At 35.8% G+C, this 17,112-nt stretch overlaps 2 protein-coding genes across 5 annotated transcripts; both read right to left on the bottom strand.

Annotated features, from left to right (window-relative positions):
• Positions 1 to 1,772: 1,772 nt before the first annotated feature.
• Positions 1,773 to 3,697, bottom strand: LOC130741231 (ethylene-responsive transcription factor CRF1-like). Its single transcript, XM_057594077.1, has one exon. It carries the CDS (start codon positions 2,995 to 2,997, stop codon positions 2,002 to 2,004), a length of 996 nt encoding a protein of 331 aa, XP_057450060.1. The 5' UTR covers positions 2,998 to 3,697; the 3' UTR covers positions 1,773 to 2,001.
• A 6,557-nt stretch (positions 3,698 to 10,254) lies between these two features.
• On the bottom strand, positions 10,255 to 13,949 carry LOC130741230 (probable inactive receptor kinase At4g23740). 4 transcript variants are annotated; one of them, XM_057594076.1, is made up of 4 exons: positions 13,472 to 13,949; positions 12,070 to 13,342; positions 10,607 to 11,186; positions 10,255 to 10,524 (listed from the first exon to the last, which is right to left on the bottom strand). In XM_057594076.1, exons 2-4 carry the CDS (start codon positions 13,268 to 13,270, stop codon positions 10,458 to 10,460), a joined length of 1,848 nt encoding a protein of 615 aa, XP_057450059.1. In that variant the 5' UTR covers positions 13,271 to 13,342; positions 13,472 to 13,949; the 3' UTR covers positions 10,255 to 10,457. The 4 variants fall into 4 exon arrangements, with proteins under 4 accessions (XP_057450059.1, XP_057450056.1, XP_057450058.1 ...); XM_057594073.1 differs by having other exon boundaries at positions 10,255 to 11,186; positions 13,472 to 13,945; XM_057594075.1 differs by having other exon boundaries at positions 10,255 to 11,186; positions 13,661 to 13,945.
• Between the last annotated feature and the right edge of the window lie 3,163 nt (positions 13,950 to 17,112).

The raw sequence follows: 17,112 nt of genomic DNA, 5'->3' as shown, positions 1-17,112 counted from the left end.
ATTAAGACTACCAATTTCGACTGCGAAACTCTAAATGGCGAACACTTGGTGATTGAGTTTACGCCCAACTTTGCAAGACAATCATATGCCGCGTTGCACTCTCTGAGGATTCATTTAAGCTCTACCTACCACTCCCTCCTACACCAATATCTAATATTTCGAAAAAGAGAACAAAACCTACAGCTCTCCTCATCTTCAAGCACCTCCAGCAGCCCCAAGCTATCCACCTCGCAGACCACTTCTCTATGCCCCTTGTTCCAAGCCAACTCATGGCCAACCTTCAAGCTTCTGCCATGCAACGGGTTCCCCCCCCCCCCCCTCATCTCACGAGAAGAAACCTTGGAGCTAATTACCCCAAGCATCCTAATCAACCCTCCCTGTCCGGTGACGTTCTTATGAAATTTGATTTTAAATAAAGAAAACAAAAAAAACACACGTCAAATGAAAAATTAATTAATTCAATATAGTGTTGGAAAAATTCGGCGCTTCTTAGTGTCAGTTAAAATGTTATTAGCATTTAGCATGAACAGACACTAAAACCACTGATTAACTCAATATGTCAGTACCAAGGTTTTAAATATCGGACCGATATGTGAAAATCGGCCGCAACATCTCGGTATCGGCGGCCACCGATACCGTTACAGGGCGATATAGCGGAGTGAAGGAGAATCACAAATAACGACCGCAACAGAACGATTTTGCGGCCGCAACAGCCACCGCGTAACAGCGCAATAGCCGCAACAAGGTTCTTCGACCTTATCCATGGCGTCTCCGTCAAGGTTAAACCGTGATCAACCTCCTCGCCAGCGATTTCGGAGTCGGTGACCTCTCTGTTCTGCCACCAGCAAAGGAGCGATTTGTAGGTATACTCGCCGGAGATCCGTTGACCCTTCTGATCAGTTCTTCACTTCTTCTTCCTCTTCTCTCTTATAAGTCACAATGGTCGTGGACACGCTCTCGCTCAAGTTGGAAACTTCAGAGATCTCTTCGGCTTAGTGAAATGGCTTCTCAACCTTGCTCTGTTCTTCAAACACTGGCTTCTCTGGTTCGAATTTGACCAAGCTTTGCTTCCATTTTGGCGTTTTCAGATAGCACTTCCTTTTGTCGTGAGTGAAATGAGTGAGAGAGAGAGAGGGGAAAGTTGTGTGAGATGGGGTAATTGATCTTGACCATTGAATTTGTGTTAGTGAGATGTTAATGTGACCCTTGGATGGTGATCCTTGTGGGTGATAAAGGTTTCTTTTGTTCCAATGGGTGATATGAGTTTATTCATAGTAGTATTTACCATTTTCTATTTTCTCTACTTTGTTTTTGTATTATAACTAAAAAATATTTACTATGATAAATTATAAATTCAATTTTGATAATATTAACATAATTTGTGAAAATTGTGAACCATTCACACCGCAACAGACGCAACACGGATCGCAGCAACCGTAATATCCGTTATCGCGAAATTCGGAACGCGACCGCAACCGCGACCGATATTTAGAACCTTGGTCAGTACAATGTCAATCAACGATGTCTCAGAAACGACTCAAATTTCACTGTCAACTTAATGTTTAATTAAACCAACGCTAAGTTAAACTCGGTATATCTTTCTCATATCTATGCAACTTAGCGGCAACTTGCTAAGTTCCAATAGTTTCTCCGACCAAACAAGTTTATAAGCCTTGTTCCCCCTCAAACCCAAACCCAAACCCCATTGCGATCTCCCTAACCATTACCCCTCAAACTCCATACATGTACAAGCAATAAAACTAAGATAAATATTACAAAAAACAAAAAGTCTCATCCATTCATTCCTTAAACCATAATAGTCACTACTACTTGAGTACACCAAGTACCACAAACAAAAAGAGATTAGTAATTAAACTGATTACAGTCATTATACTAATTTGCTGTCGATACAAAATTTGCCGGTAAAGAGGCAACACAACGACAAGCCATAATATCCATCCATCCATTCTTGTTAACTGCTAATAAACCCATCAAATCAAATCAAAGAACAAGAAGCGGATCTGAAACAAACAAATCATCAATATCTTGGAAAAAGTCACGGTTGCTATTCATCGTAGTAGTATTATTCCAACTATTGAATCCGAATTCCAAATCCTCAAACAAATTTGTACTCGAGCTGCAGCAACCACCATCATCTTCGAAAAACATGCTTCTTTCTGGCAACACATCATTGAAGCTGTTGTTTCCGTACAAAACATCTTGAAACTGGACGTCAAATTGCATCACATCATTTGGAATTGGAAACAGTGATTCAGATTCTTCCATCTTCTCTGTTGTTGGCAATGCAATCTTTTCAGTACTCAAATTCTCTGAAAAGCTAGAGTTTTCTTCTTCTTTCACAGTAACAGATTCACCTTCTTCAGATAAAGAACTGCACTGAAGTACAGAAATGGGAGAAAACAGATTACTCTTGCTGTGATGAGATTCTTCTTGTCCGGAACTGTAACCGGAGGAGCTCATGGGTTTTTCTTCATTCTCCGGCCACGTGGTGGGTGGCTTTAAGAAATTGGTCAGCGCTTCAGGTCCACGAATCTTGATGGCAGCGTGGTCGTACACCATGGCAGCTTCTTCAGCAGTGTTGAAGGTGCCAAGCCACAACCGCACGCGCCGCGCCGGGTCTCTTATCTCCGCCGCCCATTTTCCCCACGGCCTCTGCCTCACTCCCCGGAACTTCTTCCCGTCGGAGGAGGAGGAAACCCGCCGGCTCGCCGGAGCTCTGGCCTTAGTAGCCCTGCTTCGTTTCCTGGAAACGACACCGTCGCCGTCATTCTGGGCGGCGCACGGCTCAATGATAATCTCGTTAACAACCCTTCTCTGTCGGTGGCGGCGCGTAGAACAGGGGATGGTTTGTTCTTCTTCGTCACTGGAGGAGTCGGTGGCATCGGTGTCGGCGACACTTATTCGGACCACTCTAGGAAACGGTTGCTTAGGTGAGTCGGTTTGGTAGAGGCGGTGAGTGTACTTCTTCTCAGTCATGTTTGAAGGTGGAAATTGCAGCTCTGTGTATGTATGTATGTATCAGATTCTTGGTTGAAAGAGGGAAAACAGAACAGAACGGTGGAGTGAGTGGAAGTGAGGGAGTGAAATAGAGAGGAAAAGTAAGAAAGAAAGAGAGATATTCTTCTTGGGACAGAAAGGGAAGAGAGAATAAAGAAGGTTAGGGAGAAAGAAAGCAAAGGGAGAGAGTGGTAGAGGAAGAGAATTTATAGATTGAATACATAAGGTTGAGAAAGTGTTAAAGGAGGAGTAATTTCAAGGAAAGTGTGGAGTGAGTTAAAAAGGAGAGAAAGAAAACTCATGAAAAGAAGGAGAGAAAAACAAGCTTGAGAGCACATACAAGTTGAGTGAAGCAAGAGGAGGAGACAGAAGGTACGAAAAATAAAAGTGAAGGGATATGATATGATATGAAGAGGTGTGGCCTGTGGAAATTGTGGGGGCAAAAGTATAAAAACACTGTTTTGAATAACAGTGTCTTTTCCGGAAAAGAAACAATCTTCCTCTGTGCTGTGCTCTGAGAAATCACCGTACTTTCTTTGTATAGCTGTGAAATGTGAAATCTGTAACGGAAACCCTGAAGATTTCAGAAAATTTACAGAGAGTGCTGTACTGCTTAAAAGGAAAGAAAAAATGGTGAAGGTCAAGAGATGCTAGTGAAGCTCAAGTAGAGAACAAGAACAAGTACTACCAACCTACCTAATTTATAGGATCCCAACAGACCTATTCGCTACATAATGTTTAAAAATTACTTTAATCTTTTTGTTTTTCTTTCTAATAAAATTTGGTTTCATATGCCAAAAAAAATGCAAGAGTGGTACAGTACATGGTGAGAAGAATATAAAATGGTTGTTGGTAAAAATTCAAAAATGTTAAGTGTTATTTTAATATTCTTTCTTTAGAAAAAATTAAAAAAAAATTCTAGTTAGAAAAGAAAATGAGTCTTTTTGTTAACATTATAGAGGATTTGAGAAGTAGCTAGGTAGTGAAGTGATGATGCAGTGTACCGGCAAATGCTGGACACACGTCCGTACGTGTGAAGCAAATAAAAAAAGGACACGTGGGAAAGGACAAAAGCCTGTCCTATCACGTGAGGTGAGAGATTCGGCACAGTCCTCCTTTGACTGAAAATATCAACAATAAGGTAGTATCATACTCTACTTTAATTCAATTTCAATTAATAAATTAATTCAATGCCCATTTGCTGCATAACTCTTCTTATGTAACGGTTAGGATTCATTTGAATGTCAGAAGGCAAAAAAATCTTATATAAAAATTCGTTAAAAATAAAGGTAAAGTTATCTCATAATCAACAATTAAAAACTTCATTAGAAATCAACAAGGAGTGTAATCAAAGAGGCAGTTTGATTAAATAAATATAACGCATGATATTTAGTTTTAGTCCCTTATTATTAGAATGTTTATTTAATTTTTTTTTTAAATAACACAGTCCCACCTAACTTTTTTTTTAAGGTTCACACCTAACTTGTTGATTATAGTTGTTCGTACTATGGAAAATGAGGAAATTTATAGACTAAAATCAAATTAAAAACAAAATAGTACTATTATTATATTTTATCAGAAATAAAACAAATCATTCTTAATTTTTTTTAAACATCCATGCATAAAAGTTTATTTATTTTATGGTAAAAATCATAACTAGGCGAAGCCAAACAATTATCCGAGAAGATAAAATCGCATAGCAACAAGATCTAACATAATTGGTAGATAATTATTTTTTAAGCATTTAATCTTAGGATCGATCTTGAGCGATGTGTATGAATAATGATTTGTTGGGAGATATCTTCCTACTTAAGGTGATCTCTGAATTTCATGAGAAATAATCTTATGGTTGTCGATTGTGTAGATACTTGAAAAATTATAAAAAACACAAGCAAAATTAGAATTTTAGAGACCTAACTCAACCAAAAGTTAGCTCAAGAGTTTAGGGTTGTTCTTACATTAATACAGGTTATCTATATATGTTATATTTCTAGCTAATGTGAGATTTCTAACACACTTCCTCTTACCTAGAGCTTGACATATGAAGCGTAGAATTTTTGCAATATGCGCAGTGATAAAAATATGAGGCATCTCACCAAAAAAATGATTCAATTATATGATCTAACACCGTATTAAAATTTGAAAAGTCTAAATCAGCTCTAAAAACTAACTCATTTCAAACAAAAAAAAAAAAACTAACTCAAAAGTTCACGCTTGTTTTACGCTTTATAAAACATATGTATGCTATATCTAACCAATGTAATGTGAATCTAACAAGCAAATTGCTATTATGTGGGTTACTTTAGATTTTCCCAATTATCGAAGTCCAATTATAGAGAAATTTTTAAATAGAGTCATTGGCTATATTGATTTTTTATTTTATTTTTTGGATTTTGCTTTGGGAAGAAGTGTTGGATGCCAAGTGCCAACTACCATTGGCGTTGGAGAACGAGAGCAAGGTAGCAGAGGTCAAAGACAAAGAGCATCGTCTCCAATGCACAGGCTTACAGCTAGGTGCAACTACATTGCTGCATGCATGGCATGGCGCCTTGAGCCACAAAAATACAGAGAAGTTCCGAAACTTGTCTTTTTGGAGTTCAACCGCACTCATATGTCTCCATTCCATTCCTTAATTCAATTCCTTATCATAGAAGTCAATCAGCACTGTCGCCAAGATCTAATTTACTGTGCTTAGTTTTGAATTATCATTACACTATCATAATGTCTTAAACGACCGCCTAAGCACCGGGATTTGTATTGTCACAATTTTACTGTTAAGCTTTCAATAGTATTCTCAAGGTAAATAAATTAACAGGGTGTTTAATAAGGATACTTATTTTAAAATTCGAGATAGACAATATAAATTGACTTGATTTTAATATGATTAATGTTTTTAAATTTTTAAATAAATTTAACATCTCTACGAGTTTTTTTAAGGAGGGGCTATCCCCGAAAAAATAAACAGCTACTCCTGTTTGAAATAAGTAAAATTATGCTATCAACAATTGTTTTCTTACTGTTTGTGTCATAACTTTAAACTACAAACTTTTTGAAACGGAGAGAGTAAATAACAACCAAAAAAAGGAGAAGAGGAGTCTCTAGGCTATCCTGAGACATCAACCTAAGGCACCCTCCCATTGAAAAATTATACATGTGGGTACCAAAAAGAGAAACTGCATGAGCCCAATATTCCTAAGAGTTATTTTAAACAATTAGAATTACAACTAAAATAGGAATGTATAAAAAGCTATTTTGTTATAACAAAAAAAAAACTTATTTTGTTGTATTCTCTATCATTCCAAAACTATTGGCTTAAATACATTTTGCCCATTTACTTATTTTCTTGCTATCTCATTTAAAGAGTCATTGAGGATTTGGTCATCACAAGTCACAACTATCTCACGATTATTTGACAATGAATCCAACTCCAAAGCTTCCCTCTCTAGCCTCCTAACTCCTTGTTGATGTTCCGCGTTCAAAGGTCGCAAGAGATCCCAATAACTCCCTCAAAAATAGATGAAGATGAGCTTTTATACCTTTTTTCTTTGTTATGGGGGCTAAGCCTCTTGCTTGGGGGTGAGTTGTTCCTATTGGGGCTAATTAAGGCAGCACTAAGCGCCTAGAAATCTGGGGCTAATCGGTTGTAAACCCACTTGAGAAGTTTTTGTGCCAGTTTGCTTAAGTTAAATGAGGGCTAAGCGCTTAGGGTATGGGGCTAAGCAGTTTGCACATCTCGAAACTCCATTTTTCACCCCAAAACTTGGATTTTCTTAATTAACTCCTCTTCAAGCTTCCATCCCACACAAAAATCATGAAACTAAACATTTTTTTACACAATATCTAAAATAAAATTAATTATTTACTAAATCAAGATAAAATGTTCAATAAACATAATTTTCATTAATATAAGTTCTTAAAATCATATTCAAATATACATAAAAACAACACTTATATATCACGCAATAAGCGTTAATGGTTGATTAAAGAGTTGAGAATTGAACTTCAACAACTTACTTAAAGGAGGAATATTGAACTACTACACAACTCACTTGATCATAAAAATGTATATTTATAAGATTGTGACGTATGTCACAAAATTCTTTATTAAAGTAAACCAAGTAATTACTATTAGTTTATTTTAAATTAGTTATAAAAATAAAAGACCTTTTTACTTTTTGTAATTATGATGAATACTAAAATTTCATGATGCAACATTACATAATTCCTCACCTTTTATATATAAGAATCAAAATAGAGATACACATCGATCATTTTTATAAAAAATAACTTAAAATATGTGTTGCGTTAATGATATTTTAACTTTTGAGGTACAAATGCTAAAGACGTATTGCACCATTTGTAACATTGGTACTTATCCTTGTGTTTTCTTTTTCCTGTGAAAACGTACTTGTCCTGTGTCGTTGTTTTTTACTACTACTATTTTTTACTACAACAGTATTGAAGACTTACTCAACATATAATATTTTTAAAATTAATTAAAATAGATTATAAATTTGTAAAAATATTAAAAGTTTTAGTAGAATATGTAATTTTTTACATCATTATTATTATTACTATTGTTAGAACAACTCTCTATCAACTAAATAATTTTATATTAGTAATATATTAAATTTAATGTTTAATATTGTTACCCACTAGTGCATACTCAAGAAATTGTTGGGATTTTCACATAGAGAGAAAGAAAGAAACATTAATCTGGGGGTAGTTGCCGCCCAAATCCCACAAGAGCGAAGGATAGATCCAACATTGAGTCATGATATCGAGAAGCTAAGTTTGCATATTGGAAGGTAAATGCCAACTTAGTAAACTAATATTCCTACAGGATTAAAAAAAAGTTTCTGTTCTTGAATTGGGTAAATAATCTGAGTCCGCATTAATGAAGTTTGGAAGTATACTGAAGTCCTAAGAACAATTTCACTCTCGGGGTAAGAGTACAGACATGTGGTTCAGACAGAGTCGGTCTAAATGAGGCGGCATAAGGGTGTCGATTAGCGAGGTTAATAAATTTCTACATCCCCATGTGCATGCTTGCTGCACCCTGAACCACGCACTATGTATCTGCCTGCAGTAGTAGTACTAGCCTCTGCAACTAATTGTTGATCATCAAACATACTATTTGTATTTCCTTCCTTAATCGACCACAAAATTACTCTATACTCTAGCTGACCCTCTTCTCTGCTTAATTTGTACCGTATCTGTGCTGGATATATGTCTCTAGTGATCGACATGGATATGTCATGACTTTGAATTAGGATTTTCTCAATCTAAACCCTCCCAGATTTGTTTCTCTCAAGTTCAAATTAAGTGTACTGAATACATGTCTTCATGTTACAATTAATTGATAATTTGATATGTTCAATTAATGAACTTAAGGGAATATTTTAATTATATATGTTTGATTTTTCTTAAATATGACTGAGTTTACTTTGACGTATGTAACTAACCTCCATTATGGAAACTAGCTTTACACTAAAAAGAGTTCGCCATTATTATTTTAGATGAATTAAATTAATTTATGCACCGTCGAATACTTTTATTATTATAGTTACCAATGGTATTACCATGGCTATGGATGAATAGTAAAGTTATTGATGGTCTAATCTGTTGGTAATTTATGAACAAACAGTATTGTAAGCAAATAACCAACGATTTCAACTAGTAAACAGTGAAAAGTCTTATAAATGTTTTTTTTAATAGAATAACAATCAATAAAAATGGAAAATCATCATCGACAGCCAAAATTGTATGCAATTTAAAATTATTGAAAGTCTGTCATTAGTGTATGTGGTGATCGTCAATGACCAATAATTTTTTTTAAAACAACTACCACTGAAGATCAGATTGTTGTTAATTGCGATATTTACTCATCTTGTCGCGATGGCTAGTAAAATTATATCAATAATGGCGAGAATTTGTATAATAAAAGGTGTCACTTCCAACCTTGATATATCGTAACCTATCTTAAAAAGTACTTCGTAATTAGGTGTGATGTAATAGTGAGCTTGCTTCATCCCTTAACCATGGTGTGAGGAGTTCAATTCTCGTCCATGAGAATAAAATGCATATTGTTATCAATCATTTATCGTTTAATGTGAGTACCAACCGCGAGAGAGACATGAACAAGAAGGAATTTCAAAGACTGCTGGACCCAGTCAGGGAAGGCCAAACTTTAAAATGTTGGAATTTTTAATTTTTTTAATAGCAGTATAGGAATTGAAATATAGAAAACTAAAAACCGTAAATACAAGTATGATAATGGGTTTCATGTTCATTTAGGAAAATGGGCCGTGCAAGTTGCAACCGCAGATTGCTTTGGTGAGCGAAGTAAACAAATGTAGTTTGCTTCCCGTTCAAACTAATTGGGCTTCAGCAGAAAACGCTCAAACAAATGAATGAAGTGCTCCACCTCGGGTTGGGTAAGACCCAAAAAAAAATTAGTGACCTAATATTAACAAATTCAAAATTTTGACTTTCTCGTGTACCCATTTTAGAAAATTTAAGTTTTTTTTTGGAAGTAGAAAATTTATGTTTAATTGAATAATTTTACTCATTAAATATTTTGATGTTCTATTGTATTTTTAATTAATATTTTTCTATTTTTTCATAACATTCATATTTTGATTTTTACAAATGTAAATAGTGAATGTTATAGTTTGATTAAGCCGCAGGTGTATGAGCATATAAGTATGCATACCATATGGTACGAAGAAGGTAATTCAAGCTACTACCCAGACAGATATGGGATGCATGCGGGTGCATGCATGAGTACCATACATAGACTCTACGCATTGCTATCGCTATCACAATGTTCTATATTATGTAGCATTGCTACTTTAAAAATGCTAGCAACATTCAACAAATTCATTCATTAGTTGAAATTCATGTTAAGCTCTCTAAAAATGAGTCTTACTTCAAATTTAAAATAAATTACATGGATTTTAATTGATTAATAAAAGAGTGTTGAAAAAAGTGCTAAAGTTGTGTTCATAGCTATTACTCTTGTATTGTTTATATGAAGTTTGTCTTCTATCTACTAAATTAGCCTTGACAAAAGACAAGCCTTATCTCTTAACCATGAGGTTGAAGGTTAGTGCAAGAACCTACGGTAAGAAGATTAGTCAATATTGTCAGCGGTGGATACCTGATCTCAATAAAAAAAACACCAAACTATGCTGACAAAAAAATACTAAGGCTAACGGTCAACCGCTTCCAAGATGAGAAACCCCCAATCTGCTATACCGCTTATTAAAAATACTACAACTCGTTTGGCTTTTTCAGGGTATAACCAAATGTGTTTAACAAGAATTACAAGGGCCAACTACCCATTTCATCTACCAGATTAATTAGAGGGGGCAAAACATGCTCTAGTTTATAATGTGCAGTAAAGCATTTTTAGACACTGCAACACCTTACTATCATCATTCACTTTCTTTTTGGACAGGAGGTGGAGGACTTGAGGAAGGGGTAGAAGAAGGTAAATTGTCACTGCCATGTTTATGAGTTATGATCATTCGTTAAAGGGGAGGACTGCATTGCACTTTTAGCTTGGTTCTTAGATGATGAGGACTGATTCTCCATTTCAATCTGCTTCACACTTTGTATCATCTTCACAATTTCTGGCATCTTAGGTCTCTGATCAGGCATCTTGACCACGCATGACAGTGCTATCTGCAACATCTCCACCATCTCTTCCTCTATATTAGGACATCTCATCAGCTCCAAGTCAAATACTTCAGCAGTCCACTCCTCTCTCACAACGGAATGAACCCATCTCACAAGGTGCATAACCTCATCACCTCCAGTTGAGTGGATAGGGGATTTCCCAGTCAGAAGCTCAAGTAACACCACACCGAAGCTGTAAACATCTGAAGACTGTGTTGCTTTCCTGGTGTCTGTGACTTCCGGCGCTCGGTAACCGGCAGATCTCGAGACAGGAAGGGTAAGTGAGCTCATTATGGTCGCCAGGCCAAGATCAGATACACAACCATATTTTTTAGTATTGAGGAAGATATTTGAGGATCTGATATTGCCATGTACAAGTTTTCCACCATTCTCGGAATGGATTCGAGCAAGGCCTCGTGCAGAACCTAGAGCTATTTTGATCCGAGTGTTCCAATCTAAAGCCACCCTATCCTCTCCTCTTTTACCTGAAAAAATTCAGGAAGCAATAGTGTTTATAGTTTATACACATAAGGACAGTATTGCTGTACAGTGAGTACAAAAGTAATCAAGACCATATTGTATCAAGCATGAAGGCTAATAGTATATTAGGATCAATTTCTACTTTCTCTGTTCCTCACAGACAATTATGGCAGCAATGAGAAGCAGAAGTTACTGACATAAACTTATCCCCAATTTGATTCTTTCTTTAAAATGAATTGTAGAGAGATTTACTAACATGCAATAAAATTAACTCTGCCCCAAAAGCTAGGTTGGGAAAGAGGTGAGCATTGTCCTACCCTTTATACCATATCTTTATTCAATGTGTGACATCAACATTATTTTTAGTTGATTATCTATTTCATGAATATATGATCATGCCTTATCCAGTTTGACAACAAAGGTTCTGTGCACAACTAGATACGAGTTTCTAACTTGTTTATTGTGGAGAGCAGGCATTAGACTTCTTCAAAGAGCAGCATTCAAAATTTCAAATACAGAACACCAGCAATCAGATGAACAGCCATCCAGAGAGAAGTAGAAAATACTTTTGGTTTAATACATACGATACAACACACATACAAAAACTATATTTCAAACTCCAAATCTTATGCTATCCATTCAATTTTGTCATAGTTGAATTCTGAGTCAGATCAAAGTTCACAAGAGACAACATTTTGACTTGTGTAGCATGTCAGTCAAACATGTAAGTGACCTATATTACCAATGCCTGCTATTGGATAATAATAAGCTCATAGTCAATAAGTAACAAGCACATCCATGTACCAAAAATCAAAAGAATGTAAAGAATTGAGCATCAATATTAATTTTAAAAGTAATTTGTGGAAAAACAGATTTAAGCAAACATACCATGTAACAAAGCAGAGACACTCCCCTGACTGTAGTAATCATATACCATCAGTTTCTCATCTTTGGAGTAGTAATATGCCTTTAGCTCAACCACATTCTCATGTTTCAGACTCCCAACAAGATCCATGAGTTGCTCAAAATCCTTCTTTCCAACAGCTACATCCTTTAACCTCTTCACAACAACTGTGGTTGCATCCTCTAGCACAGCCTTGTACGCAGCGCCAAACGTTCCCTTACCCAGCACCTCAGCAGAAGCCCTCAACAAATCCTCCAAGTCAAAGGCATAGTTACACACCTCAAAGAAAACAAGCTTGTTCTTTGCCTCCAGGTTCCTTGATACCTCTTTGTCAGGAGACATTTCTCCCTTCTCCAACTTGCCATCAAAGGCATCATCTCCATCCTTCCTCTTCAACCAGCAAATAGAGGTAAAAACAATAAAAACTGCAAGGCCAAGAACAGCACCAGCAGCAATGATTCCCAGCATTGCACCTTCGCTTAGCCTTCCATGTTTGTCACATTCAGAACATGGTAGAGTCCTTCCAAGAGAAATGTTGTTTCCAATGAATGCTGAATCTGGAAACCTCTGAAGAGAAACAGGAACACCCCCTTGCAAATTGTTGTTACACAGATACAATTGCTGCAACCTGGGCAATCTGAGATTAGGGATTTGACCAGAAATTGAGTTGTTTGCAAGGTTCAAACCAGCAAGCTGAGTCAAATTGGAAAGCGAGATAGGAATGGTGCCATTGAAACGGTTATTGGACAAATTGACAACAGAGAGATTCCTCCAAACAGAGAAATCTGGCAAAGGACCAGTGAAATTGTTGAACTGAAGGTACAGCAGAGAAAGATTCTTGAGGTTATAGAAATCAAAAGGGAAATTGCCAGTGATGAAATTGGATCTGAAGCTCAATGTCTGCAACCCCTTGATGCGGCTGATTGTGTTTGGAGGAATGGTGCCATGAAATCCAAACCCTGGCAATCGAATCGATATGACACTGGATTTATCTTGGTTACAAGACACTCCAATCCAATTGGTACACGGTGAAGACCTCTCATCCCAGTTCAAAGCACGAGATGGAGGGAAATTCTTCACAAAATCAAGCAATGCTTGCTTGTCTTCAACCGCTTCTGCATTTCCTTGCCACACTATGAAACCCAGGAACCAAATGGAACAGAAAATGCGTAGGAAAATTTCCATTTCCTGATTTTTCAGTTGTTTCTGTTCTGCAACTTCAGTTCATTGACACTGCATTGCTAGTTACAGTAAACCCTGAAAAGTGCAAAATGTCAAAAACAAAAAGACACAAAATTTACCTTCCAACTCAAAAGGGTAGAAGAGGACAGTGAGAAAAAAGAATGTGATTGCACAAGTCAACAAAAAGAAAAAAAATGACTCAACTGTTGCAGTTCCCAATTTGTTTATCAAGGCATAGAGCTTGCAAATTGAAATAGAAGGAATTGGAAAACGAAGTTCAAAGCTCACATGGCCCCATCAATCATGGCGTTGATTTATTTCTTTATTCATTTTTTTATTTTACAGATCTAACGAAAGAATGTAGTGAGAGAGAAGTAGTTGGGGAAAACGTACGAGCTTGTAGTAATGGTGAATAGTACGTAGAATAATGGCGTTAGGAATGTAGAATTAATGCATTTGCAGTTTGCAGGGGAATTTGGTAATGAGAAATGGAGTTAGTTAGAAAGTGGATGAGTGTTTAAATAGAAAATCAAACCAGGTTGAAGGTTAGCACGAAGTTCATATTGAATGAATGTGTGGGAGAAGGTTAGACAGACGCAGCTTAATGGTGGCACATGCGCGCATTTGAGAGAGAGAGAGAAAGACAGTTGTTACCAGCAGTAACCGTAACAGTGAGAGAGAGGTCTAGAGGGAAAAGAAAGAAAGAATGATGCTTACCTACAACATGATAGCCCCACCTGCCTGACTGCTCTCCTTCATTCATATAAGATAAGACCATCTCTAATAATGCTAGTTCTTAGTTTTTAGTTCTTAGCACTATTTATGTGGGTATGTACTGCCACATGTGCTTAAGCAACTCTCAAGCAATTTTGCTCCAACCATGAGTTCTTAGCACTATTCATTTGGTCCCACCAACCACATTATTTATACTTTTTATTTTCATAAAGTAATAAAACAAAACTCATAAAGTAATAAAGTAATTTGGATGAGAGAGAAAAAATAAGTTTTTATGCTAAGAACTCAAAAAGTAAAACTCCTTATATAGTTCTTATATAATGAGTTTTACTTTTTGAGTTCTTATGAGTTCTTAGCATAAAAAATTATTTTTTCTCTCTCATCTAAATTACTTTATGAGTTTTGTTTTATTACTTTATGAAAATAAAAAGTATAAATAATGTGGTTGGTGAGACCAAATGAATAGTGCTAAGAACTAAGAACTCATGGTTGGAGCAAAATTGCTTGAGAGTTGCTTAAGCACTTGTGGCAACTCGGGCCCACATGAATATTGCTAAGAACTAAGATTTAGCATTGGAGATGCTCTTATATAAGAACCTAGTTCTTATTTTTAAGAACTAAGAACTCCATGTCATCGCCTCCAATGATTAAGAACTCAGTTCTTAGTTCTTAGCTCAACAATAAGAACTAAGAACCTTGCATTGAAGATTCTCTAATATAATCATGTTCTAACACCTTCATCCCATCATTCATGTCATTTTTCAATTGCATTATTTCTACCAAACAAAAAAATAACTTAATCACGTTAAATTTGCCATTGAATTATTAATTTGCACGAGTTTAATAATCCACCCTGTTATCTAATAATTTTGAGACCTCACTCTGGAATGTGAGGCACTCAAAAAATACACCCTCCTCCACAAATTTCCACGTCATTTTTTCTACAAAATATTTATTCTCTCTCTTCAACTATGCAACCGTGTTTCTCACGCGCTGTAGACTCTGCTTCACCTTTGTTCTCCTGCTGAAACCCTTGAAATTTCTCCTCTCCTAATCTGTTATCTCCTAATCTGTTATTCAGTTATTCCTCACACAGTCGAAACTTTCAATTTTTTCCTTCCCTCGACTATTTCGTTACCTCAGTGAAAATTTCATATTTGAATTTCGAGAGAAAATTTGGGGCCAAATCCCAAAACTCAACAACAATTTCATCTTTGCAGGCTCACTGGGTCGCTCTTGCTTCGGTCGCCGCAGTTGGATTCGGTGCTCTTGTGAGTAGTTGGGGCGTTAAATCCTTCTTATCTTTCAATCGTTGGCTTTCTCTCCTTCGCTGTATTATACTATACATGTTGTATGTTTTCGATTTTGTGCCCTTATATTTTTTCATTGTTCAATTGTAATTTTTTGCTCAATTTTTACTTTGTTTCTGCTCATGTCCGTTTTAAGAATCCCATTTAACAACCTCTCAATCACATTACAATCTCTCATTCACCCGTGAAACAAATTTTGGGATCAAGTCTGGTCAGGTTGTTCCTCCTTCTCTTAATCAGAAGTTAAAAGAATTTCACTATTTCATCCTCCCTCTGCATAGCATTTCAGAAATTCATCTACTGTAGCAGATTCAAAATGAATTTAAAGGTGAGATTTTTTACTTAGTTTTAATCTCTAATTTCCTCCTATTTCATTCAAAAGGTATCAAACTTTGATTTATCGATGCCTCATTGTTGGGGTCTTTTAAGGATCTAAACTTAGTATCGATGCCTCATTGTGATAGGTTCTCGTTTTTTTTTACTTAACTTCTATCCAAAGATATGACAAAATGTGTAACTGAAAAACAAATTTATTGCTTTATATACCAGAACCTTCATCTTCATTTAAAATAAATTTTGCTAGGGTGTTATTATTGTCCACTTTCATGATTTAATATTTCAAATTCAACGTAATTTTACAGTTGCAGTCGCGCTTGATTAACTGTTGATGGAGCATGGTATTTTACATGCATGTTTATTCGCTATTTCTTTAACTGAATTTTGAATTTTATTAATTTTATGAGATGCAATTTGAATTTGAATCTAAGCTTGTGTGTGCGTCGAGCATGAGTGTTTAATTCGAATTTTAATTCTCTACACTTAAATTTGTGTAAAATGCAAACTATTGAAGAATAGATCAACTTAAGGAACTTAAGGGAAACTTAATCTCCCGTTGCCTCTGTTCCTAGGGAATGAGGATCTAGCAAAAGGAATGTGTGCAGCAGGTTCAATATTAGGCTCTGTAGACTGCATGTTACCCCTGAAGCTGTGGGGTGTGTGATGTCTCAGTTAGAGCTAAGCGGCCAATGCAAATAATCTGATCAAAATGTCAAGATGCAAATATGAAGTATTGCATTGTGGAAATTCGTTTGGCAGGGGACTATTGTATTGTTGAGATTGGAGTGTTGTAATGTGGGACCTGGCATGTCTTTGTGGATGAAACGTGTATTTGTAACCAGGGAGGTGATGGAGTAAGGCAAAAAGGTCAATGTGGATTGGAACGTGAAATGATGCGTCCTGTTAAACTCTTTTGTAAATCTGGTCATGGGTTTATGGGGATAATTCTTTTATAACTTAAGAAATGATAGGTGATTGAATTGGTATTATATTGGGAGGTGTTTTATATGCTTGATAAGAGTTTGTATCTATCTTAATCTTATCTAAGATATGTTCTCATAAGTTTCTGGTGAATAGTTCGATTCTTTCCTTTAAAAAGATTGGAGTTCTATTATATGATTCCACACATTATTGCATTTTGAGCCGCCACAGTGAATCTGAATAATGAGCATGTGACTAAAGCATTATCTATCAAGTATAATTAATAGAAACACCTATAACTATGTACTCCATCACCAACCCCTCATGATTTGTATATTCTCTTATTATTTTTTAAAGCATGGCCTTTCATTTATTGCATATAAGAACTAACTTATCCACAAAATTTAGTCTAAGAACTTATTAATTTAAATTTTAAAATGTTATTCTACTAGATGTCAATTCAAACATACATTAACATATTTAATCTCTACATAATAATTAAAATAAATATTAAATATTTTCTTAAAAAACACCCGTGCAATG

Source organism: Lotus japonicus, chromosome 2 (assembly GCF_012489685.1).
Source record: "Lotus japonicus ecotype B-129 chromosome 2, LjGifu_v1.2".
NCBI classification, from domain to species: domain Eukaryota; kingdom Viridiplantae; phylum Streptophyta; class Magnoliopsida; order Fabales; family Fabaceae; genus Lotus; species Lotus japonicus.
The sequence above is the reverse complement of the archived record's forward strand: the minus strand, read 5'-3'. Positions and strand labels throughout refer to the sequence as shown.